General features: G+C 47.6%; 2 protein-coding genes and 1 long non-coding RNA gene across 8 annotated transcripts in view; 1 reads left to right on the top strand and 2 right to left on the bottom strand.

Moving 5' to 3' along the window:
* Positions 1-3,627, bottom strand: part of LOC117001739 — a 43,129-nt gene extending 39,502 nt beyond the window's left edge. For both annotated transcript variants that reach the window (XR_004419116.1, XR_004419115.1), the window contains exons 1-2: positions 3,531-3,627; positions 171-304 (exon numbers count right to left, since the gene is read on the bottom strand). This is a non-coding gene — a long non-coding RNA (uncharacterized LOC117001739). The remainder of the gene's footprint in view (positions 1-170; positions 305-3,530) is intronic.
* Positions 3,628-3,998: 371 nt separating this feature from the next.
* Positions 3,999-16,431, top strand: ADPGK (ADP dependent glucokinase). 3 transcript variants are annotated; one of them, XM_033070276.2, is made up of 7 exons: positions 3,999-4,248; positions 6,868-7,093; positions 8,377-8,439; positions 8,691-8,811; positions 9,082-9,278; positions 9,993-10,091; positions 10,535-16,431. In XM_033070276.2, exons 1-7 carry the CDS (start codon positions 4,034-4,036, stop codon positions 11,081-11,083), a joined length of 1,470 nt encoding a protein of 489 aa, XP_032926167.1. In that variant the 5' UTR covers positions 3,999-4,033; the 3' UTR covers positions 11,084-16,431. The 3 variants fall into 3 exon arrangements, with proteins under 3 accessions (XP_032926167.1, XP_032926166.1, XP_032926168.1); XM_033070275.2 differs by having other exon boundaries at positions 10,532-16,431; XM_033070277.2 differs by lacking the exon at positions 3,999-4,248 and having other exon boundaries at positions 6,815-7,093; positions 10,532-16,431.
* Positions 16,055-25,190, bottom strand: part of BBS4 (Bardet-Biedl syndrome 4) — a 36,299-nt gene continuing 27,163 nt past the window's right edge. For all 3 annotated transcript variants that reach the window (XM_033070273.1, XM_033070272.1, XM_033070274.1), the window contains 7 exons: positions 24,804-24,872; positions 23,321-23,473; positions 23,038-23,209; positions 22,372-22,441; positions 19,586-19,727; positions 19,015-19,222; positions 16,055-17,488 (listed from right to left, as the gene is read on the bottom strand). In XM_033070273.1, coding sequence (XP_032926164.1) covers positions 17,331-17,488; positions 19,015-19,222; positions 19,586-19,727; positions 22,372-22,441; positions 23,038-23,209; positions 23,321-23,473; positions 24,804-24,872 — 972 coding nt within the window. In that variant the 3' untranslated portion in view covers positions 16,055-17,330. The remainder of the gene's footprint in view (positions 17,489-19,014; positions 19,223-19,585; positions 19,728-22,371; positions 22,442-23,037; positions 23,210-23,320; positions 23,474-24,803; positions 24,873-25,190) is intronic.

Genomic DNA, 25,190 nt, shown 5'->3' with positions numbered 1-25,190 from the left:
AAGTCCAGGACTGAGATCTGCTGGCAAAGCTCTGATGGGGAATGTTGCCCAGTTTCTGAGAACAACACAGACTCTGTATTTTAATTAGAGCTCCTCTGCTCATCTGCACGGCTCAGCAGAAACATTGTGAATTTTCCAGGCCTTTATTAGGATCCATCCAAAAAGCCTACCTTCAACTTTTTTCTTCTCCTCCCCCAGCAAAGCCACACCAGTAGCAGCTATCCACCCCATGTGTTCTGCTCCTGGCTCCCGTGGAATGTCACAGGTAGGCACTGATTCCATGCACAGGGAGTGATGTGTGGCTCTGGAAAGAATGCCCAGCTTGGATTAAATGAGGCCTGTGAGCAAAGGCAGCCTGATAGCAAGGGATGGTGACACAGAGATGAGTGAGCTGGACACACAAAACCTGACTCCAGGGCGCAAAGGGAAGGCAGAGATAAGGGACATGTTGAGAGTGCTGGAGAGGGCCTGCCATCCAAATCATGCCCTGGGTCCTGCCCAGTGTTCCTTGGCTCCAGCTAGATATTCCATCCCAGGCACTGCAGACACACATGATACTAACAACAATAAAGGAATTCATACTTTGGGAAGGCTCCTTCCCTCCCTGTGTTGTGTAACTGGCCAAAGCAGGTCAAAGGGAATGAGCTCAATTTGAATATGGAAACTCAATAAGGAGTAAAGACAATTGCTTCAAGCTTGTGAGTTTAAAGTAAGAAAAACAGGTTTCCAGGCTCCTTTGGGAGCTAGAAGCTTTGGCTTTCACCCCTCCCTGCTGTTTCCTCCCTGTACCCACCCTTGTTCCCCTCCCTCTTGCCTCCTGCCTTATGAGGGTCTAGCAAGCCCTTGTTTCTCCAAACCAAGCCCATGGTCTGAAAAGCAAATTCAATGAGGTCAAAAGCTCACACATACAGGTCTGTCAGCTCTGAGTGGCCTGAGAACAGGTGACACTGTGCAACTCTGCATAGCTAATCTTCAAACAAGCAAGAATCACATCCTTTGTCTGCTTCCTGCAGAAAAGGGGGGGTTTTCCACCTTTTCTCTCTTTTTTTTTTTTCAATCTACGTTTTCTCTTTTTTCTTTTCCTAAAGGGAACAAGTTCCATTTCTAATAACTGAACACGATTAAAGCCACTGTCCCTCTACCATCCCCCCTCCCAAGCAGCTTATACCACAAAACTGTCAAGAAAAAGATTTCTTGTACAAGGACTTCATAACAACAGGGGAAAAAAATGAAGGAAAACTGTTGACAATAAATTTTAACTCTTTCCATTGTAAAAACTCTCTTAAATCTTACCCTTCTCTTCCCATGCTTTTAATAAAAGTATCCCAGTGAAAAGTCATTGAGATCAGTTTCAACTTTTTGAAATTACACACAGCAGTGACCCAGAGGCAAACATCTTGCTATTTCCATAATTAAACAGGTATTTAATCAATAATTTTTATTCAGACCGAGTCAGCTCATATAGATCCAACAGCCCTGAGTCCCTCTATGTTACCTCTAACTGGAATTCATGGGTGGCTCAAGGGCAGACAATAAGAAGCTTAACTTCAGTTCTCAGCTGACAGTTTCACCTCTAATTTTGCTGTTTGACACAAATCTAGATGTCCATTGGCTTAAAAAAATAATTGTTGACCAAGAAATGGGTGTTTAGCTCTTTAACTGAACATGTTCTCTGAGGGAATGTGTCTTTTATAAACCTCTTATTTTTTGTTGGCAGATTGTAAAATGAACCTCACAATTATATTTGCAGCCTTGTTCAAGAGCACTGCCAGAACTGTCCATGGAGGCTGAACACCAGCAGTTTACAAAGAACAAACTGAGGTGGTTCCTCCTCCACTGCATTGATGTGGAAACTGCATCAGTAGCAAAAAAACCAAAACAACTTTAGTCTTCAGGGCAACAACTGCATCAGCATCAGGTGACAAACTAATTACCCCAAAGCTGAATTGCGCCTTAATTCCCCAAAGTATTGCTGTGTCAGATTGCTGCTCACAGCCACACCCTGCCATGGGACTAATAATGGGGTCCCTGAGCAGTGACAATGCTCTGGGCTGAGGCTGCCCCATGGGCACATCTAATTACGATGTTCTCTGACAAGGCTATAAATATCCCTGGTCCCACAGGTGAAGCCCTCGTTGCAGAGTTTTGGGCAGGTACGTACTCTGTTCTCTCTGCCTGCCTGGGCTGGGCTGGAGGGTTGTTTGTAAACATGGGAGCCTCCCAGGCCTCTGCCCTGGGGAATGTGAAACCAGTGAGATTTCATAAACACAGACAGATCAAACACCAGCCAGAAAAGCACTGAAGGGGAAATTATTAAATCTGTTCAAATAAAAAAAAGCTACTGACAAAACCCAAAGACCACCTGAGCAAAGGAAAAGGGGGATTACACATTAACCAAGCAACTCTGGTGGGCTGAACACAGTCTGAGAGGAGAAGATGATTGGTCTGTGAAGGGCACTATGGCAGGAAGGTATTTGAGGATAAAAAAATGTTTGAAGGATCTGTTGTAGAATAGGGAAGGCAGAAAGGCCTCTAGTTTGTCTTCATGATTCTGTTCTTAAAAATCATTACATTATTGCTTTAGGCTCACAAACCCAGTCAGTACCCCGGTCACCATCAGCTGTGAGGTGAGGAGGGTTTTCCTCAGTCTCCTTCACCAGCAATTCCAGCCTCCATCATCTGCTTGGCCTTCCCTGTCTTTGCCCTCTCAGAGTTCTGAGGAATAATTTCACAGGAAGAGAAGACATAAATAAACGAGGAAGTCCTTTATAGCAATGCCTAGGAAGAAAGAGAACCTGATGGGCAGGCAATGAGCCCTGAGGGCCAGACATGAATCTTTGATAATGGGTGCTGACTAAATACCATCCTAAAAAGAAAGGAAAATCAGCAAAAAAGCCTCCCGCTAATCTATCTCCTTTACTGCTTGCTTTGTCAGAGTCTGAGGAGATGACAATCACTCACAACACAGAACTGAATAAGGAAATTATCAGCCGCCTCAGCCAACGCGCTGTGGCACACAGTTGCCAAACTGTTGCAAATTCTGTCAGAAGTCTCTGAGCAAATGTTTCTGCTATTTCTAAAGAAGCCCAGAAAAACGCTGTTTTATTAAAAAGGGAACCCTCCCTTCTAGCTCACTACAGCATCTCTGTAATGGATGCACCAAGCAGCAAAGGGTGTTCCCAGCCTGCTCCCAGCCCAGGTGGCCTCAGGAGTGTGGGCAGGTCTGACGAGGCCACCTCACCCTGGGCAAGGCATGGAAGAGGGCGACATCAGGAATATTGCCACAAAAAAAAAAAAGAAAAAAGAATGCATACTGGGGTTGGTTATTAGCTTCAGACAGTATCTGGATTGATGGATGTGAGCCTTTAGAGAAACTTTAGTGTGAGGCGAGGCAGAGGAGCTGTGGAATTACAGGCCGTTGGGGCAGAGTGGAAATACAACACAGACCCACAAAGGTGTTGGGGAACAAAGAAATAACGGCACCGCGAGGAGGAACCCCAGGGAGGGGATGGAGCAGCAGTACCACATACATAGGAGGATGCAGGCACAGTGCCCAGCCAACATCAGGTCAGCGCTCCTGCAGGACTCGACACCAGGGCAGTGCTCACCGCGGGGCGCCTGACGGCCCGGCTGCCTCGGCCCCGGCCCGTTCCGTTCCCGGAGGCCTCGGCCCAGCAGTGCTGTGAGGGACCCCCTGCCCCGCCATTCCCCTCACGACGTACCGCCCCTGCCGCCTACGCTATTCTCGTGCCAAGCTACGCAGGTGACGTAGTGGCATTGCCGGGCCACACGCAAGTTGCGCAGGGGAAGTGCTATTCCCATACCGACTTACGCAGGTGGCGAAACCGTATGGCCAGGCTGCACGCAGATTGCGCAGGAGGAACAGCGCGCCGCGATTCCCGAAGAAGTTTACGGCGGCCGGCGGGGGCGGGGCGCTCCGGAGGCGGCGTAAGGAGGCCCCCGCCGGCGGCGCTCCGCCTCAGCCGCGGCGGCGGGGGAGGAGGAGGAGCAGCAGCGGAGCACGCCCGGCGCGATGTGGCAGCGGTCGGTATGCGTGGGCCTGCTGGCCCTGGCGCTGGGCTACCTGTGCGTGCTGGGCCCCGAGCTGCCCCCCGCGGCCCTGCGGCAGCTCTCAGCCTCGCTGCTGGGCACGCTGCGTCGCGCCCGCTCGCTGGAGGCGCGCACGGTGGCGGCCTGGCAGGCGGCCATTGTCCGGCCCGCGCGCGGCTGGGCGCGCGTCGCCGTCGGGTAGGTGCGGGGAGCGCGCGGGGAGCGCCCCTGGCGGAGGGGCGGGGAGCGCCTGGGCCGGGATGTGCATCCCGGTGTCCACGTGTGAGGGTGTGCAACGTGCGGGTACGGACGTCCTGCGGCCCCGGAGTGCATAACCATGTACCTGGGGTGTATCTGCGCCGCCCAGCTGAGACCCTGCCTGCAGAGCTGCTTCTAGCTCTGCGTCCCCAACAGCAGCAGGATGTGGAGCTGCTGGAGCAGATCTAGAGGAGGACACGGAGATGCTCCGAGAGCTGCAGCCAGGCTGTGAGAGCTAGGGATGTTCACCTGGGGAAGAGAAGGTTTCAGGGAGACCTCAGAGCCTCTGTCAGTGCCTAAAGGGACTCCAGGAGAGCTGGAGAGGGACTGGGGACAAGGGCCTGGAGGGATAGGACAAGGGGCAGTGGCTTTCCACAGGATTAGGTGCCATATCGGGAAGGAATTCCTCCCTGTGAGGGTGGGCAGGCCCTGGCACAGGGTGTCCAGAGCTGCTGTGGCTGCCCCTGGATCCCTGACAGTGCCCAAGGCCAGGTTGGGCAGGGGCTGGAGCACCCTGAGCTAATGGAAGATGTCCCTGCCAATGGCACGGGATGGAGCCAGATGACCTTAAAGACACTCCAATCCAAACCATTCCATGAAAAAGAGCTGGATGTGAGTGCAGCACCTCCCACAGTTCTGCTCAGTCAGAGTTGATCTGCTGAGGGGATCAATGATCCAGAACACTCCCGTGGTGGGGATTTAAGCTGGCCTCTGGCCCTGTTGGCAGTTGTTCTCCAGAGACATTATTCCCAGTTTGATAGTCTGTAAAACAAATTCATGTACAGTCTGAGGGTTGGGGTCAGGGTCAGTTGGAGCTACTGGTCCATCCAGCACAGCTGGCAAGTAATAGGTAGCAGAGACAAGTTTATAAAGTTTACAAGTTTCTTTGCCTTTGGGAAGAGGTAACCGAGTCCAGGCAGAGTTGGAGAGATATAGGAGGGAAAGGACAGGGAAGGCAATGGGTGTTGAGCTCAGGGAAATTCAACACCCTTTCTCTTTTTAAAGTGGGAAGAGAACAAGAGGAAAGTTCAAGAATGTCACATTGATCTTAAGTGCTGGGTTTAAGTCTGACCATTAATCCAGATGTTATATTTAGTTCTTGACTCACTGTCTTTTAAATACATGGACATGGCAGGTACCTTAACTTTGACTCGAAGATTCAGCCTTTGGATGTTGGAAGGATTATCCACTACCATGGCTGCGTAGCTCTGTGTTAGCAGGGTAGCAGGGGAATATGACTTAGTTTCATCCCTTGAATCTGTAATGATTCATTAAAACATAAAATTGGAGCTAAAATGCTGCTTGAACTTACAAATCTCTGTGTAATTCTCTGCGATGCTAGGGAATTTCTCTGTCCTTGGTGTAGGAGGTGATGCACATCCAGAGGATTTCTGGGCTGGTTACCTCGTGGAGTGGAAAGCTGCAGGGTTTTTCATGTCCTTTATTTCTTTTTTTTTTTTTTTTGGTGCAGCCCAAATCTGAGAGGATACTGCCAAGGGAATGCTGAGTGCTGAGCACTCCACACTGACAGGGAGCAGGAACTGGCCCCTGCAGTGTCGTGGCAGGAGATGTGGAGAAAGTCAGGGATCCTGCACGAGTTTGATAGATGGTTTGGATCTCTGTCAGGGAAATGTGGGGCAGAGGAACAGAAATGGCACTTGACAGCACCTACAGAAGATGCTTAAATTGCATCTGTGCAATTGCTGGTGTCATCTCCGGAAATATTTGCTATATGTTGTTACCGCTCTGAAACCACAGAGTGAGAAAAGGGCAAATGTTTCTAAATTGTCTTCCTGGGGTTCTGGTTCCATCCAGAAATTCTCCTGTCCTCTAGTCTGAATTAGACTGTGATTAAACCAATGAGACATGGGAACTGGAAGTTAGACTTTCCAGAAAGCCTGGATCTGCTGAAATGGTTCTTATCCCTCCCTTACTATGACAGGATTTTCCCCTGTTTCCACTGAATGCTACTTGTGTAAGTTTGGGATGGTCCTTTGGAAACTGCCAGTGTCAAATATTGCAACTGACAAATTACTCTTTTGAATTTGTGTAAACAGAAGCAGCCTGTGTGGGGAGTTGTGTCTGGGCTTGGGTATTATTAGGAATAGTTGAAACTCCAGAGGCTGATCTAGCTGACTTAAACACTTCCAGTTTTGTTTTTAACAGTTTTGAATCACATGCACATTTTAAAGCCAAAATACATGTTTTTTAAAGCTTCTAAGAACTTAAAATGCCACTGTTACTATGCCTGTTCTTTTTTAAGGTAGCCCAAGGCAGGAAATGAAGTAGAACCTGTATTGTAACATACTCAACCACCTTTGGACCACGAAGCTTTCCTTGTTTTCATTTAGCAGAAAGTTAGAAATCCCCTTCTGAGCACAATAAAAGCCAGTCAAACTGAGAAAGCTTTAGGAAAGAATTTCAGGAAATTCCTGTGGCTTTTTCCCCTTTGATTGGTTGTTCTCCCACTGTACAGTCAGGGGTGTGACCTCACTGCAGTCCCAGATTCCCTGAAGTCTGTCTGGTTTTCCCAGGACACCTTTTCTTTCTCTCTCCCAGCGTCAATGCCTGCGTGGATGTGGTTCTGTCTGGGGTGAAGCTGCTGGAGGCGCTGGGCTTGGAGCCCAGTGATGGAAAGAACCATGCAGTCCTGAACTCCAGGCAGGACCTGAGAGAGGCTTTTGCCCACTTCATGGAGAGAGGGGCGGCTGCTGAGCGCTTCTTCAGCGATGCGGAGGCGTTCCAGGCCATCGCACGGACAGCCTCAGAGCACCCTGCGGCACAGGTGGGTCTGCAGCGGGAAGGGAGCCTTGGGAATCCTCTTCCTACCTTCCTTATCGCTGCTGACTTTCCTTCTTCCTCTAGAGAGAAAGTCATTGAGGAAGAAGCTTGTGGTGTAGCTTGAATTGTGTTAATAGTTTTCCCTGGGATTCTGCCCCTGCTGCAAATGGAGTGGTTTGAGTGGTCTCTCCCCCACTGACATTCCCAAAGTGAAATGTCAAAGATGCCTCTTGGGAGCCAGATGGGGCTGAGGCTATAAAAGAGATTTCAACACCTTGGGATGACGCTGAGAGTGAGGAAACACCTGATTTCTGTGAGAGAAGCCAGGAATGGTTTGGGTTGGAAGGGACCTCAAAGCCCATCCAGTGCCACCATGGGCAGGGACACCTTCCACTAGCCCAGGGTGCTCCAAGCCTCATCCAGCCTGGACATTTCCAGGGATCCAGAGGCAGCCACAGCTATGCTAGAGCCTCCCCACTCTCACAGCCAGTCATTTCTCCCCACTACCCCCTCTAACCCTGACCTCTGGCAGTGGGAAGGCATTCCCTGTGTTCTGGCCCTTCAGGCCCTTATCCCAAGTTCCTCTCCAGCTCTCCTGGAGCCCCTTCAGGCACTGGCAGGGGCTCTGAGCTCCCCCTGGAGCCTTCTCCTGTTCAGGTGAGCAGCCCCAGCTCTCCCAGCCTGGCTCCAGAGCAGCCTTTGGATCTTTTCCGTGTCCTCCTCTGAGCACCTGACCCTCAGGACAACCCATATTCACTGCTTTTCAAGCTCAAAAAATCAGTTTAACTGGAAAGTTAGACCTTCATTACTGAAGAAACTTCCACAGTTCCTTTCACTTCACATCAAAGTGAAGGCACAGGCAGCAGGTTTCACCTCAACCTCAAACCAGAGGAAGAACTGCTGCAGTTTTTAAATGATTCTTTGTCAGCCTTGCTAAAAACCTACAGGGCTTTAGCCACAGATAGGTTGCACAGAAGTAAGAAGGCTCTTTATGTGCTGAATGAGTTGGCTTTTAACAGTGCTGTCAGTGTTGGGAATTGATAGATTTTTACAGGGCCATTACCTGGAGATGAATATTTAGATGCAAAATAAAGTATGCTCAACTTCTTGAGATCTCACAGAGAATTGTAAAATTGTTTTGCCTTCAGCCCCAGCAACCTTCAGTAACTTGGGTACTGCTGAACCCTGTTCTAAAGAGTCAAAATCTCCAACTTGTGCTGAAAACTAAATGTGTTTAAAGGTGCCAAAGCAAGGGGATGCCCACACCCAGCTTTGTTTGTTTTACAGCTTTACGTGGGAGGAAATGCTGCTCTCATTGGGCAGAAGCTCGCGACAAATCCGGACCTGAAGGTACACACATGTTCCAAACATTTCATGCCATTTGTTTGCATTCTTTAATTTGCTTGTCTCATGTTACTTCTGTATAAGTTTTGGGGATCTGGCAGTTATTTCTTCAGTTCTGCTGGTGGAACATATGGTTGGACTTCCAAGCTAATTTTTAAAAATTGAATTTTTAACTTTTTAAAATCAATTGTGTAGGTGATGCTTAAATTTTGGCAAGGTACATAGCAAGGGAAACTTTGTTTTTCTTTGTTTTCCAGATCCTCCTTTGTGGCCCAGTTGGTCCCAAACTCCACGAACTGCTCGATGACAACGTGGTTGTGCCGCCTGAATCCATGCAGGAAAGAGATGAATTCCATCTTATCTTGGAATATCAAGCAGGTACAATGGAGCAGGTGTTCAGTGGAACCCCTGAACATCACTAAGATTACTGCACAGCCTGAGGGGTGTCATTTTGAAGCTCCATAAACACTAAAATAATGCCTGAAAACACAGGTTTATCCATGTGCTGATGAAACTCGGGGTAACCTTCATGTAATGGCTAAAACAGTTCCATGGCTTTTCTTGCTGCTGGTGGAGCCTGTTGAATTTGTGATCTTGCCCAGGAATAAACCAGTTCACACACACTCGGTCCTGTTTGCTCCACCCCAGGTGAGCAGTGGGGCAAAGTCAGAGCACCCGCTGCCAACCGCTTCATCTTCTCCCACGACCTGTCCAACGGGGCCCTGAACATGCTGGAAGTGTTTGTGTCCAGCCTGGATGAATTCCAGCCAGACCTGGTGGTGCTTTCAGGACTTCACATGATGGAAGGGCAGAGCAAGGAGATGCGACACAGACGACTCATGGAGGTGAGATACTGAATCCCTGAATTTCCTTAATTTCCACTACAAGTGTTTCATGGCAAGGCTTTGTTTTCCCAAGTTTGAAAGTGTAGGAAAGCTGTGCCTGCAGAGCTCCCACAGATCTCAGTACTGAATGCCAAAAGGAGAGTGGGAGCTGCAGGAATGGCTGAAGTCTAATGCTGTAACACTGTTTTTTCTTGCATTCAGTGTCCAGGGAAAGAAGGGCCTGGCTGGAGGGTGTTGACCTGGTTAGTGGGCTTATCCAGCAGCTAAACCAGACTTTTACTGTGCTGGATGCCGAGATGATCCAGGTTATAATCAACACCTTCTTTCCTTAAAGAGCATCTGTCTTGCACCACGTGTTTTACAGCTGAGGGCTTGTCCTGATGCAAGGCATTGGCATTTTTCGTGTTCTAGGTAGGATCAGCTCTTCTGCAGCTGCTTCAGATTTGTGAGGTTTTTGGAATTAATCCATTAAAAAGGTGCTGAGCTGGGAGCAGTTTAAGGTTAGACACAGTTTTCCTGTCCTGGGATTCTGCAAAACCCAAGTTGTTTTATTTCCTCTCCTCAGCAGTACATACACAGGTCAGACATCCCATTGGAATTGTTTATATCCACACACAGGAAGATTAAAGGATGTGTAGCTTGAGTCAAAACCCTTTTTCTTCTTCTGTTCCTTAATAAATGTGTTCTAGGGTTGTTTCTTCCTTTTTCCTGTAGGCTGTGGCCTCCATCTCTGATATCCCAACCGACATTCCCATACACCTGGAGCTGGCCAGTATGACTGATCAGGATTTTATGAGCAACATTATGCATCAGGTAAGGAAAATGAAAGGATGTGCTCTTTTGATCAGGTTCAGTATCACACTGCGCACATCAGTGCATGAATATAGAAATCAAAACAATGCATTGGAAGATAAATTGAGGACTGAATTTGAGCTGAGTTTATAATTTTAAAAAATCCCTCCATTTCTTTGCAGAGTTTCTTTCCTAGTGATTCCTTGTTTAGCTCCGCACAACTCTGATCTCAATGTTATGTTTTGTGTGGTGTTGATGTGTTGTTATTTTTTACTGTCAAAAGTACGTGTCTGGAAAATTAATTGCACCAAATGGAATGTTTTCTTGGCTAAGTAATTCTTGCCAACTTGTGGAAGTGCAGTGACTGTGAGAGTGGGTACTGCAAAAACCACAGCCTGGGGAGGAATCCCAGGTCTGACTCCGCTCCTGAAGGCAAACCTGCTGTTCCCTGTTTCTGTTAGCAGGTCTTTCCCCTGGTGAACTCCATTGGGCTGAATGAGCAGGAGCTGCTGTTCCTCACCCAGTCTGCTTCTGGTCCCCATGCCTCTCTGGCCTCCTGGAGTGGCATTCCTGATGTTGGGGTGGTCAGTGACATCCTCTTCTGGATCCTGAAGGAGCACGGCAAGACGGCGGAGCGGGCGTCAGACCTGACGCGGATCCACTTCCACACCCTGGCCTACCACATCCTGGTCACCGTGGACGGGCACTGGGGCAACCAGGCGGCGGCGGTGGCGGCCGGGGCCAGGGCTGCTGGCACCCAGGCCTGTGCCACCGACACCATCGACACCAGCAAAGTCTTCCTCAAAGCTCCTCTGGAGTTCGTCACCTCCCACACAGAGGCACCATCCAAAATCTCCCTCAATCCAGACAAGCCTGTGGTGCACTGGCACAGGGAAGGCATCTCCTTCCACTTCACCCCTGTGCTGGTGTGCAAGGATCCCGTCCGGACCGTGGGACTCGGGGATGCCATTTCAGCCGAGGGACTGCTCTATTCCGAAGTGTATCCTCAGTAGAATACCAGGACCCTCCTTCTCCAGCACTGCACGGTGTCTGAGACCCCTGGATTGGGATTTGAAGCAGTGGTGGTATAGGAACAGAACCAGGGTGTGGTGTGTTTTCTGAGTATGACTGAAAAAGAGCCAAAGAATAATTCCAGGTATAGACTGTCAGCTACATTCCAGTCACTCCGCAGTGACTCGAGCTCTTCACATGCAGGTCAGGTGCAGATGTTTTGATATTTAATGTGAAAATGGGCTTTGTCTTAAGGAGGAGGGACACAAAGACCAAAATCCCTGGCTGGCAGGGTTTGCTGTTCAGAGTGGATGTTTTCTGATAGTGCTGGAAAGTGCAGCAGCACTTTCCTGCCCCTGAATCCCAGGGAGAGCACAACAGTGCCCAGCCCTGCCTTGCCTCTGGTAAATTTAAAATAAAAGGTATGTGGGTTATCTCCTCCCAGCACATTGCACATTTTGCTTGGGGTGAGGATGGAATTACTGCCTGGTGCAATCACCTCTCTGTGTTCAGCCCCAGAGGGAGCCACGGTCCCAAAATGTGACAGACTGAACCTACTCCAGGCTGCACAGGTGATTCTGGATATCTGTGACTAAAGGTGTTCAACTGAGTCCCAGCAGCCTGTGCTTAGTTTTTAGGAAACAAGGAGTGAAGATAATCAGGGTTTCTGTTTGGGGGACAGCTCTGTTTGGGGAACCCCCAAACCATTCCCTGTGTTTGCTGTGGACTGAACACTTTGCCAACAGTGTATTACAGAAAAGCTCTTGAGTGCTGGAGACTCATTTTTGGTTGTTTGAGAATGGTTATGCCAAATTCTTCAGTCTCCCTGCCTTCTATTAGGAAAGGTTAATACAGAAGGTCCCTCTGGAAGCTCAAAAGCTGCAACAGCGTTTTCCAGGTAAGGCTGAAGTGAGAAGGCCATTTTAGGGTTTGATGCTGGGGGTCATTGACTAGGTCACTGATAGTTGCTTTGCTCTGGCCTTTGAAATTAAAAAAGCAGAACCATGTGTCCTTGTTAAATACTTTGCTTCTATTTTTTTACCTTTGCACAGTCACACACTGAGACTTGCAGAGCACCAGCATGGTTTTCTCTTTCCAGCATGGTTTTGTTTCTTCAGGAAACTTGGAGTGTATTTGCAAAGCTCTCAAGCCAGTTTTCAGAACTGGGTTAAGTGCAATCAGCATGTTTGGGCAAGCCTGTGCCTTACCAGAGCTTGGTGGAGGTTGTTCCAGGTCAGTCTTTGCACCTGAATGGAGGGAGGAGAGTGTGTGTCACTCAGGGTGGAGTGATCTGTTGCTGTAACACTGTCAGGCTGCTGTCAGTGGCGTGCTCTGTTGGGAAAAGCCATCCTGGCTGCTCTGCAAGGATGAAAGTTGGCAGCTGTTGTACTTGTACTGACTCAGCACACAATGCTGTCATGTGTATTCAGCTTTCCCCTGAGCAGTCTTCTGTGTTGTACAGAGCAGTCAATGCTGCATTTTCCTGCAGCTCAGCCCACCCTGAGCTTCCCTTGAGTGTCAGCATTTTATCCAGGTGCAGGATCTTAAGACTGGAGGCATTTCTACCCAGATTATTTTTTATTATGATGATTATTACTACTATTATTATCGTTGGTAAACTGTAGCCCAGGACTTGGAGTTCTGGTTTAGTCTTCCTAAACTGAAAAGAAATTAAAAGACCCTCTCCTTTAGGCTCATTTAGAGGTCCAAGTCTTACACTGTGGATTCTCAGCCTGGAAACAAAAGACACACAAGCTGTCACCAGCAATGGCCCTGCTGCTGTATTTCACTTCTTTCTTCCCAAAAGAATTCCAGGGATGATGTGAGGCTGCTGGGACTGACATTCCTTATGGCTACCTAGAAACACATGACTGCACCTACAGCCCTTGTCCCAGAGTCAGATGTGCTTGTACTGGACAGGAACATGGCAGGCTAAAATTAGCTTTTTAAATCTGAGTCAATAAATGTTGTAAAGAATCATTTAAAAGGAGCTTACTGCTTAGGAATCATCTGGGCCAAAAAGTTGAACTGATAATTACTGTTATTTCCTTCTTCCTGCTGCTCCTCACAGGTAAACATTTCTGCTGCTGCCCCTTCTGGGTGTGCTGGGAACACCTGGCATGGTGAGTCCCAGCTCTAATCCCAGCAGCTCAGCATGGTCAGGCTGCTGCTCTACCAAAATTGCTTTATCAGGCACACAGAACTCATCTGTGCCCAAAGTCACTTAGCAAGGGGAATCCTTAACCACCATGACCTCAGCTGTGCCAGTAGCATCCCTGATTAAGTTGTGGAACAATCTATATGGTAATAAATCTGAATTGAATGGAGGGGCCCAGCAGCCTTTGCTTTGTTTCACATGCTGTGAACATGATGTGCTTAACTTCCTTCTGCCTTCCCAAATTAATGACAGGGAGGCAGAGCTGAAATCCTTCTCCTGCATCTCTAGTCTCACACCTCTGCACAGCTACACTAGTGACAACAAAGAAAAGTTGCTTCAACAGCTGCAAAAATACTAAAGCTTCAAAAACGGGCTTGAGCTGACCCTGCTCCTCCTCATCTTCTGTCTCTACAAATTTGTTTTCCTATGTTGCATGTACCTTGAAATCCACAGTGATGGATGAGTCATTCTCGAAGCAGGGTTTGCACTGGAAATGTTTATTCACAGATTCTGCTGGAGATGCAGCAGCACAGCTCAGCACTGTGACAGCTCTCCATGTTAAAACCTGTGCATGTTGGTTTTTCCACCTGTGTGTTCCTGCAGCCACCTTGTCTTGGGTTAATTTTGTATTATCCATGTTTTCTGTGTACAGCACTTATTAAGGGTCAAGTGCTGGATTATTTGGGAGGAGTGAATTACAGGGGGCTGGGAGACTGTCAGAGGACACATTCCTTCTCCACTGTACCCTTGGTGCTGGGTCATGGAAGAGCCAATCCCAAATCCACCTCTTGCCAGTTTAAAGGCTCTTTATCTTTGTTCCTCTCCAGGGGAGTTTCACAGCATTACTGAGAATTACTTGATTTTCTTGTGTTTCCTGGTTATCTCTTGTTGGGATGTGTGAGATCCAGTCAAGTTTGCCCTCCCTTCCTAAGTTCATTTTACAGAACAGGTGCTGAAATGTTCTTCCTCAGCCTTTAGCAAAGACTTCATTAACTGCTTTGTGCTAGATGTTTTAGAGCTTGGCTCAGCTCCTTAGCCACTGGAATCCAAAGCCTGGAAAGCAGCAGAGTACTAAATCCATTCCAAAACCCAATGGAAAATTGTCAGCAGTTGTGCTTGGCTTCTTTTTTTACTATTTATTCTGCAATGATACACTGAATTATCAGGATTTGTGTGCCGTGGGGTCACCTTTCCAGACATGTCCTGAGGAAATAGTTGAACAATGGGATAGTTCAGTGAAATGGTACAACAGAACTTTATTTCCAGTTATCTTAGAATGTTGGTTTGGAGGTTCTTTTGGAGCTTGCAGCTTAAGTGAAAGCTGAGGGTTTTGAGTGAGTGAACAGCTGAAGTGTCTCTGTGCCAGTATTGCCTCCATGCAATCTGTTCCAGAGCAGTGCTGGCACAAACTTGTGTCACACAATTGCTGCCTGGCTATTCCTGGGCTAAGGAACCTCAGAGAGTTGGGGAGAACAGGAGAAAACCAGAGGAAAATACTGGGTCTGAGTAACCTTTGCAGTAAAACTTGGATCTCAAAGCCAGGAGTGCTGGTTCTGCCTGTTGGAGATGCAGGATGAAGTTCTCTTTTACTCCAGAGCAGTTTCTCATGTGGTATTTCAGCTGGATCTAGGTGGAATGCTCAGAGTCACTGATCCAGACTCTGGTGGGAGGATGTTCTCTCAGCAGAGGAAAGGTGCAGGGTGGAAATAGCACATGGCCATTCCTTCTTGTGCCAGGAGCTCTGTTCCCAACAGCCTGGGATCAGTCTGTGCTCAACAGCTCTCACAGCAGCTGAGGGACACAAATGATGGTAGCAATTATTCCATTAAAATGCAAAGGGAGGCAATGGAAAAAATGCCCTAAAAACCTCCCCTGCAAATTTCTCAGGAAAGCTGCAGACTGCATAAAACTGGGTTCAGATCTCACCTGTGTCTTCCATTAAAAACACAGATTTTTTGGAGCAGTGTGGTTAGAGGGAGTGGTAAAGATTTCCTTGTAGCAGAACTGGGTTTTCTCTTCTAGGAAAGTGTTGGCAGATGGAGTACTCGTTATAACATGGACTCTTTCTGAATGCTTATTACTCTAGTAAAGTTTTCCCCCATTCAGCACTGAGGCTTGTCTGTCTCTGCAGAAGAGCTTTGCCAACTGAAACCCACTCCCCAACTGGGAAATCTAAATTCTGAACAGCTTTAAGGCCCCCACATCCACCTTGCTCAGTCACAACTAAGCAAACAAGTACAGGAGCACAGCATGTACCCACTAATACTGCCTGTACCATAAATCAGCATCCAGTTGTCTCAGGGATTTCAACACCACATTTTTTGGGTTGAACACACGTTGCTGGATAGACAGATCATTACTCTTGGCTGGAACAGGGTCTTGCTGCACAGGCATTGATGCTTGAAAGTCTTTTAGTTTGGTTCCTGTGCAAAAGCCAAGATGCAAAGTATCTTGTGAGCTCTCTTTTACCCTGTTTAGCACAGACCTTTCCCTAAAAAAGGAGAAGTCCTAAAGCAGATGGTTTCTGCTTCCCTCGAAATTAAGCTCATGATTCTTTTCCGTTAAGGGAGGTGGGGAAAGAGGATTCCAATTATGGCTGATGCCAGAAACAGGTTTTGGAACATAAGGTGTGATTTCCAAAATCCCTAAATGCCTCAGTGCAGTCCTGCTGAAGAATCCCTTACTTAATTCCAGCTGAAAGAGCAGTCCAGCCTCATTACCATTAGCACAAAAATGCTCTCCATAAAGATCCCAGGAATTTACTGCATGCAAATGCCACCATTACCATGCTCAGGGGAGGAAAGGGGACAGGACATGAATTGCAGCTCTATTTATTATCCAACTGGAATTACATATTTAAAAACACTCCCTTAGACATGTAGCTCCCAGGAAGTATGAAGGTGCTACTGCTTCATTTCATAGAAGAATTGGTTCACTGTTGCATAAGCTTTTCACAAAATATGTATTTAAAATAACCTCCAAGTGCATATGTGCTCCCTGTGTGACATTTACCTCATCAAAGCATCCTAGGACAAAAATCTGCCTTGAATTAAAGTTTTGGGGCTGAAGTGAAGAATTCCCAGCCCCTGCCCACCCCTGCTCTGCAATCCTCACCTCTTCTTCCCAGGAACTCTGTTAGGCTTCAGTATAAGAAGTTAAATGTGAATAAAAATCTGCACTGTATTTGACTGACACTGTTTCTTGTCTGGTTTGTTTCAATTTGCTTGTGCTTTACAAAAAAAAATCTGTTTAACTCCTGGGAGGAGGGAATCCTTACAGGAGTGCTGCCCCGGGGCTGAACTGACACAAAACCCAGCAGAAAGGACTGCTGAGGGGAAAAAAGCCACATTTAAGACAAGCCATCACTTTGGGCTATCAGAACCCAGGGGAAAGTGAGGGGTCCTACTCTTTCAGTGTTCTCCAGGGGGCAGGAGAGCACTTCAGCTGCTGGCTGAGCTCTGAAGATGCATTAATGTCTTTCTGGATAAGAGCAATAAACCAGAAAGCACAGCTGAAGGCTGGGATGTACCCAGAGCCCTGCTCATACTGCCTGTACACTGCTGCCTCTGAGATGTTTCCATTACAAACCTTCCTCTCCTGCACTGGTAATTATGGCAGGATACACAGTCCAATAGTGCAGAACTAGAAGCAGGAAATAAACTGTCAAACAGCTGGGGAGGTTCACCAGCAAACACAGCCCTGAAGCTTCAGTTTACTGGTTCTTTATGCAAAATCAGCTGCTCACCACTTCAGCCACTGGAAGGGCTTGATCCTCCTCGCGGTCCAGGATCCTAAATCACTACTGCTGGCTTTGCTAAATGTCCTTCTGGAGGACTCACATCCAACCTGTGGAGATCTGCAGTGAGTTGTGACTGCACTAAGAGTAGCTACACAGAAACCTCTGGTCACTGCAGTGACTCCTTGGAACAAGGCAGAGTCCCCAAGCTAAAATCACTGATATAAAACAGCTGTATCCAGACTACCTGATAGTGGGGAGAAGCCACCATGGGGCAGGGTAGGGCAGGTCCCTTTCCCAAATTCCAGGCAGCCCTGGAGAGGCTCCTGCACCACCTGTGCTGCCCAGAGTAACCCTACTCTGCTGCCTCCTGGCTCTGGTGCTTCTCCTTCCTCTGCTCCTCATCCCCTGTGGCAGCCGAGTTCTCCTCAGGGCTCATTTCTGAGTCCTGCTCTTGGTCTGGTTCCAGAGGCAGGGAGGGAGGCTTTTTTGGCATAGCTGGTGTTGCAGCACCTGGGGAGAAAACACAGTTAAAGTTACTCTGTGGCTATGTGTGTGTGTTGACAGTTCTTTATGTCCTTTCCAGCAGCAGAAGTGCAAAATAATCACAGCTTTTAATTACCCTCAGATTTCTTCTGCCTAACATTAGTTTATTGATACTGAGCTATCCAAACCTTACAGTGCCTGAAGTCCTGCTGAAAGAAAGCTCAAGTACAGTCTCTCAGATGTCAGAATTCCGTACAAATGTATGAATTAAGTCATGCTCTGAAAGGGAAAACATTTTCTAGAATCATGATTCTCAGAATGGTTTGGTTTGAAAAGGACCTTAAAAAAGGACCTTAAAAGCCCATCTCATTCCACCCCCTGCCATGGGCAGGGACACTGTCCACTATCCCAGATTGTTCCAAGCCTCATCCAACCTGTCCTTAGACAATGCCAGGGATCCAGGGACAGCCTGTGCCAGGACCTCAGCACCTCACAGGGAAGTGCCACTTCCAGTTCCACCGAGGTTGGTTTATACTCAAGCTGGAGCTGCAATCAAAGTGTTGTATTCACCTCACAGCTTTAGCAAATGTGGGGAGAGTTTCCAGGCAGCTAAAGTAGCTACTTACAGAATTAAATCTCAACAGGACACAAGTTGTTTCTACACTTAGATTTAAGGTGCCAACTGATGTAATAAACCAGCTCCCTTCTCTGATCAGGATAATGAAGTCCTTCAGGTATGCCCTAAACCCTTGGTGTGTTTTACTTTTCAGATTTTCTAGCTAAGTCTTCTCTGCATGGAAAGTTTATTCCATGTGCAAGAACAGGTCCTTACAGATGCCAAAGAAAGAGGCCTGGATTACACAACCACTCTCCTGGTTCAGTCCACAGGCAATAAGATTGAGAGTGACAGAAGATCACCATGATAAGCAACAACCCCAGTGCATTCCTCCTTGGAAGCTGAGGGGTGAGAGGAGGTCAGGCTTGGAATGGCTCAGGAGACACTCCTACCCAGCCCCAGCACATACAGTGATGGACAGCCTCCAAAGGCTCAGCCTGAGAACCCTCAGTCCCACTAAATCCAGCAACATATGCAAGGATGGGCAGCTTCAAAGCAATCCAGCTGCAGTTACTGTTGTCAGAGAAATGAACTTTAGAAAATTGTCCATCCTCTCCCTTCTCTGCAGAATCCTGTCTGTGCACAGCAGCTCCTGGGCTCTTCCAAAGAAAGGCAAGAGGTCTGGCTGCTGAAACTGCTTCCTTTCCAGAGCAAGATCATAATCCCACGCTAATGAAATCTTGCCCATTGGGGCTGAGACAGGAAGGGAAACTTTCCCAGCCTCCCCCATCCTGGCAAAAGCAGGAGTGAAATACATTACACAGAGCATCTTCCTGAACTCAGCAATCTAGGAAAGTTATCACCAAATACTGCCCTCACTGCTGTGTGAGCAAGTCAATTCCTTCCCAAGTACATGCTGTAACTCTTCCAGAGGAAAGAGAGATTTCTCTTCTTTCCTCCCACATCTCTACTTGAAAAAACCATAGAGGAGACGCACCTGTGGGGAGCTGCATGGTTTTCCCATATGCTGCAGCAGAGGACATGGCTTGACCCAGGGCCTGGTTGGAGCCCAAAGGCTGCTGGGAGCTGGATTTCCCTGACACAGCAGCTTTCTGCTTGGATTTGGACTCTTTGGAAGGCTTGGTCCAGACCAGGCTCTCCCTGACCTGCAGGGCAGCTCCCATCTTCTGGGCCATCTCCACCATCTTCTCGAGAAGCAAAAAGAGAAGAACACTGTAAGCAGGGACACTTCAGATAACAATAAAGTCAACAACACCATAAAAAAAAAACTACAAGAAAAGATCTGGGGAGAGCTGGCTACAGCTCAGTGCTTGGGGAAACATCTCTGCTTATTCAGACCTTTAATTAAGAGGGAATCTTGTCTTGCTGTGTATCGATTGAAGAACTGGCCTTCAAAGAGCTGAAAGGAAGCGAGCAGCTCTCAGCAGGCACCCGCTCTGCTTGGAAAATATCATAAGCAGAATTTCCTCCTAATAATTGGACTCAAAGTCAAACCTCCTCCTCATTTACTGCCTGCCCTGGGGTGGCTCCTGAGCTCAGGCACAAACCTCGGGGTCGAAGTCGGGTGTGCTGCTCTCTCTGGCCACCGTGACCTTCCTCTCCATCTCCTGATACTGGCTCAGGGCCCCCTGCTTGTCACCCTGGTTGTAGAGCAGGATAGCATAGTTCAGGTTGATCAGGGGGTTGCACCTGCAGCAGACAAATCGGATGCATCAATTCCCTCTAGGAACACTTATCCTGGCTGCAATAATGCTAAGGTATGCCTGAGCAGCAAAGCTGGACACACCTCGTGTCTGACACTGACAAGAGAGGCTACAGCCAAAGTCCTTCAGGAACATGGCTGAGAGAGACCCTCCTGCCTGATGAGAGACCCAGTGCTGGGCTCTGCAAAGGCTCCCGGTGTCGGTGACAACATAAATCCCTCCCAGACAACCTCCCTCTCTGCAACAGCCAGTTTTGTGCACCTGGGGACCATCTTGGGACTCTCCTGGTCTCCCAGGCCTGCCAGTGACAGGGGCTTTTGTCATACAGAGACAAATTATCTCAGACTCTCCAGCATTCCCAGTCTGCAGGAGAGCAGCTCATCAAGGGACAGGCAGCGCAACAGAGCCCCGCTCTTGGGTTTTACTTTGTAACCTGACACATTACAGAATGTGCTTTTTACACTTCATTTCCTCACCTCTTCTCTTTCCTTCTCCCAGCAAAACCACACACAACTGCAGGTACTGCTACAGGTGAACACAGGTACCTGCAGGCTCCTGCCTCTCATCCTGAATGAACATTTCACAAGGCAGAACTGCTCCATACACTCTCATTTTCCAAACAATGCATCTCCTTCACTGGGATACATTAACTCTCCCCATCTGGCCTGGCCAGGAGAGCCAGGGTGGGTGGAAGAGCTCTGCCTACTCACAGCTCCCTGTGTGGATCCCACAGGAGCATCCCTGCACACAGGCCCAGGCAGGGATGCTCCAATGCTCCACGGGTTGACAAAAGATGTGAGTGAGGGACTGGTGCCCTCTCCTGGAGCATGGCTGGGATAACTGGAACCATCCCTGACCAAGGCAGAGGGAACATCCTCCGGAGCAATGCTGAAGGGAAGGATCCTGCTGGCACTGGGCAATAAATGAAGTGTAACCTGAAGTGTAACCTGCAGGCCCTGACTCTTCAGTCCTGGTGAATTCTCCATCCCAAAGAAAGGAAGGCAACTCTTGGAAGAAATTTCACTGCATTTATAACCACGGATTCTCCTTTAACTAGGAAACTGGAATGCTGAGTCCACCACAGAATAAGCCCTCCTCCTTGTCTCTGCCAAAACAGTGAGATCAGACAGTCATGGGAACAGCCAGTTTTAAAATTAATTGAACTTGATGGAGCTATTTCACTGCCTTCAAGAGCTGAGAAGCAATATGACAGTCAGACAAAAATCAGTAGCTGAATACCCACAGAAAGGACAGTTACAAGCCAGAACCAGGAGTGGAACACCTTTTTCTAAAGAGTTTTCAAAGATATTTCCATTCCAGTCCACAGCATGGCATCCAGGCCACAAAAACATTCCTGGTGATGCAAACCAACCACTTTCATCCCAAACAGCTCTGAACACACCAGCAAAGGTCTGTGCAGACACAGATTCTCTAACTGGCAAAAACCCCTGACATGTCAGCTGAAGCAGCCTCACAGTCTGGATGTTCCCCCCAGCAGGCCCTGGCAGTTGGAATTCATTTTGGCCCAAGTGCCAAATACTTGGGCAAAGCTGTGGAGCCCATTTACTGCTCCTTCTCTTTGAGCAAAACACTCAAGCCCCTGACTAAGGAGCCTGAGCTGCTCTCAAGGTCCTGTCCTGCCTTGCTAGGCATGGAAAGTTGATTAGGAATAGAATCATGGAATGGTTTGGGTGGGGAAGGAACTTAAACTTCAGCCAGTGCCACCCTGTGCCATGGGCAAGGACATCTTCCACTATCCTAGGGTGCTCCAAGCCCTGTCCAACCTGGCCTTGGACACTGACAGGGCCTTGGACAACAGCTGCTCTGAGCAACCTGTGCCAGGGTCTCCCCACTTTCAAAGGGAAGAATTTATCCCTGGTACCTCATCTATCACCACCTTGTGTGGTCTGTGCAGATGGAGGTGCTTTTGGCACTGCTGTCACCTGCAGACAGACTCAGGGCTCAGGAGTGCTGGTAGGTCTAAGTGTGCAAATATTCACAGGAAACTGGGGAGAGAAACAAAACTATTAATAAATGTGAGGTAATTTTGATTTTCTGCCTGAAATGATGACATACTCTGAGGTTCAGCTTAACATTTCCGAAACCAAGTGCTCTGATTTTAAGACCTAGACTGCAAACATAGATGTTCCTAATGAGGAAGCTGCCCTTTTACTTGTTTTATACAAACTTCTTGCACATTCTCCCAGCTAAAATCTTCCCTCTGCCCAATCCAGAACAGCCTCTACCCCAGGCATCTCACTGCTCTGCACTGTGCTCAAACTTTGGGTTAAAAAATATGTTTTCTTCTATTCAATCTGCTCCACCGTGTATAAATACTCACCAAAAGGAGGGCTGGCATCCAAAGTCATCACCAATGACTCACTAACCAAACAGCAAAACAAAAAACAGCTCTGAGTTGCTCTGAAAAAAAATCCTCTCTCATTTTTCAGAGCTGACTTGAATGAAAAAAAAAAAAAAAGGTTTTAACACTGTCACTTGCACAGCTACAAGAATTAAAGTATTTCCCTACTACAAACCTTTTATAGTTGAGGTTCAGTGAGAGGCAAAGGAAATGAGGTACAAGGAGGCAAAGCAAGACCAAACAAGTGACAGCTCTGACAAAGACTTACTTGTCCAAGGCCACAGCTTGTTCATAGGAACATTTGGCATTCTTGATGTCTTCAAGGTTGGTCAGAGCAACTGCACCAAAGTAAAATGTACACACAGAAGGAGATGTTTCACAAGCAGCTGATTTTTAGGACAATTCTGAATGTCATAAAATAGGTGTCACAGGGCTGTCTGGACTGCTGCCAGAATTGGCCTGGGTTGGAAGTGACCTTAAAGCTCATCCAGTCTCAACCCTATGGACCTTCCACTATCCCAGTTTGTTTCAAGTGCTGCCCAGCCTGGTCTTGGACACTTCCAGGGATCCAGGGGCAGTCACAGTTTCTCTGGGCAACCTGTGCCAGGGCCTCCCCACCCTCACAAGTAAGGATTTTTTCCCAATATCTCATCTAACCCTACGATGTCACTTCTGACATGTGTATCTCATTTCATCCCAAAAATACCCAGTGCTGGAAACCCACACCCACTCCTTAGACAACACAACCCCATTCTCACACTGTTCCAATGCTTAATCTGGATCTGACTGCAGTTTTTCCTTTTATTCTCCCAGAGAGAAGAAACTGGACAACAGCTCCTTAGTAAAGCCTTTATGCCATGTGTCTTTACTTGATGCCACACCTCCTGTCTGTGCTGTGGTGCTCCTAGAAGAGATGCACATGGAGCATCCATACCTGCCAGGAGCATGTAGAGCTCTCCCATCTTGGGCTGGAAGTTGATGGCAGCACTGAGGAAGTGGAAGGCTGAGGCGTACTGCTGCATTGTGAGGTGCACCAAGCCCAGGTTATACAGGATCTTCCAGTCAAAGGGAGCCAGGTAGTTTGCCCTCTTCAGGCAGCTGACAGCCTTGAAAAAAAAAAGAGATAAATATGATAGAACAACCTCTACATGACAGGAATCTTGTACTTGCATGAAATTGGATGCAGATGGGAGAAAAAATGGAAACTGGATATTTACTGCCACATATTTCTTCTTCCCAAAGAAGCACATGCCAATGTTGTTCCAGAGTGGGGGGCTCTCAGGAACACTGCTGGCCACCACCTTGTACTTGGAGAGGGCGACATCAAAATCCCCGTGGGCCTGCATCATGCTGCCAGCAGCCAGGGTGGCCTGGGGATGAGACAACAGTGACCCACTCACAGCCCTGTCTGCTCAGACACAGCAAGAACACGAGAGAACAAAATCATTAAACTACAACCATCTCAGGAACAACCATTTCACTTCTAAGGACTGCCAAGACCAACAGTGGGAGCAGATGGGGATTCTGGAATCTCCCACCACAGAGCAGAACACAGGGTGAAGAACAAACCTGAGTCTGCTTCTTCCTGCACTATTTTAATCATAACTATCTCAGAAATGAGTTTGCCCAGAGAAGCTGTGCCTGTCCCATCCCTGAAGTGTCCCAGGCCATGCTGATGGGGCTTGGAGCACCCTGGGATAGTGGAAGGCATCCCTGCCCTTGGCAGGAGGTGAATAGGATGGGTTTTAAGGTCCCTTTCAAGTCAAACCATTCTGTGAGTCTATGATTCCATAAGTATTGTAACATAACATTGCAAATGTTTAGGGTATTTTTTGGGGTGACAGAAGTACTTTTTAGAGTCTGAGGCTCTGAAAAGATCTATGCACTAAGAGATTCTTTTCACAACCAAGCACAGATAGAAATAGTTCTGGTGCAAACTAAGCAGGGAGTAAAATGTACTCAAGACATGCAGCAAAGCTCTTCTAGTTCACACTGACTGGCTGATACTGCAAATTAATGGGAATATTCATGGGAGAAAAAAAAGTGAGTACAACACACTATATTTAAACCATACTACTTAAGTCCTTTTTAAGATTTCACAGTGACAAGTAAAATCCATAAGTGTAAAGGTGTTTTCACAACAACTCATGTTTGTCAACCACACATTTCAATGCTCTGCATTGCTAACATGGAAAAAAAGGAGAGAAATGAATTAACAGCCCTAAAAAGGGAAGCAGTTCCACAATGAGGAATGAAACCTAGACACCAAGCTCAGCTTTCGAGGTCAGAGCCAAGGAAATACCCACAGCAGCTGGAAGCACAGGGTATCAGCAGACTGGAGATAATAAAATGCAGTAGCACTTGGATCACAAGGGACCTGGCACAGTTCTGGGATTTTTAAAATCCAGATCTTCCTTCCAAACTAAATTCCACCTGGCTTTGCTGCAACTTCAGATTAAAAACCAAAAGCATCAATTGAACATCCCATATTCTGCTCCTTCCCTTTCCCTACCTCCAAACACATCCAACTCTCTACCCAGGGAAACATCCCAGAAATGTATTTCCCAAAAACCTCTCTGGGCAGAATCCATTCCAGCCTCTCCAGGCCCCAGATGCAGATGGCAGAGTTCTGACAGTGGAATTAGCCTTAGGAGGTGTCCCCTCATAGTTCAGCTGGTTCATTTCCACTCCTCACCATACCTTGTAGTTGCCTGGGTCATAGGTAAGCACATTTCCAAGGTGTTCAAAAGCTTTCTGGTAATCCCCAGTCTGGGAAAAGAAGAACATAAGCATCAGAAATTCAGGAATAAGGGGAGTTAAAAAGGAGAATACAGGGTTTGTAGGCACCAGAACTTCTGGTTCAGTTATATAGTCAGAAAAGTGAGTTTTACACTGCTCTCATTACACACACATATTCCTGATTGATAATTCACAGAACAATTCTAAGAATTTGACTTGGTTGGATTCAGTGTTCTGACCCAATCACAAATGAGCTCTGGATTCACAGATCTCTGCTCCTTCATCCCAGAAAACAGGCTACAAGCTGCTACTCTGCACATCCCCAATTCCCTCACCACAAATTCCTCG

Source organism: Catharus ustulatus, chromosome 12 (genome assembly GCF_009819885.2).
Source record: "Catharus ustulatus isolate bCatUst1 chromosome 12, bCatUst1.pri.v2, whole genome shotgun sequence".
Taxonomy (NCBI): domain Eukaryota; kingdom Metazoa; phylum Chordata; class Aves; order Passeriformes; family Turdidae; genus Catharus; species Catharus ustulatus.
Note: the sequence above shows the minus strand (reverse complement) of the source record. Positions and strands in the feature narration are given on the sequence as shown.

What these genes read in the sequence shown, in the direction of transcription:
- ADPGK (XM_033070275.2), top strand. Translation starts at nt 4,034, where the DNA reads ATGTGGCAGCGGTCGGTATGCGTGGGCCTGCTGGCCCTGGCGCTGGGC. An exon ending in TGGGCGCGCGTCGCCGTCGG is followed by an intron (nt 4,249 to 6,867) that starts GTAGGTGCGGGG and finishes TCTCTCTCCCAG; the next exon opens with CGTCAATGCCTGCGTGGATG. An exon ending in TGAGCAACATTATGCATCAG is followed by an intron (nt 10,092 to 10,531) that starts GTAAGGAAAATG and finishes TGTTTCTGTTAG; the next exon opens with CAGGTCTTTCCCCTGGTGAA.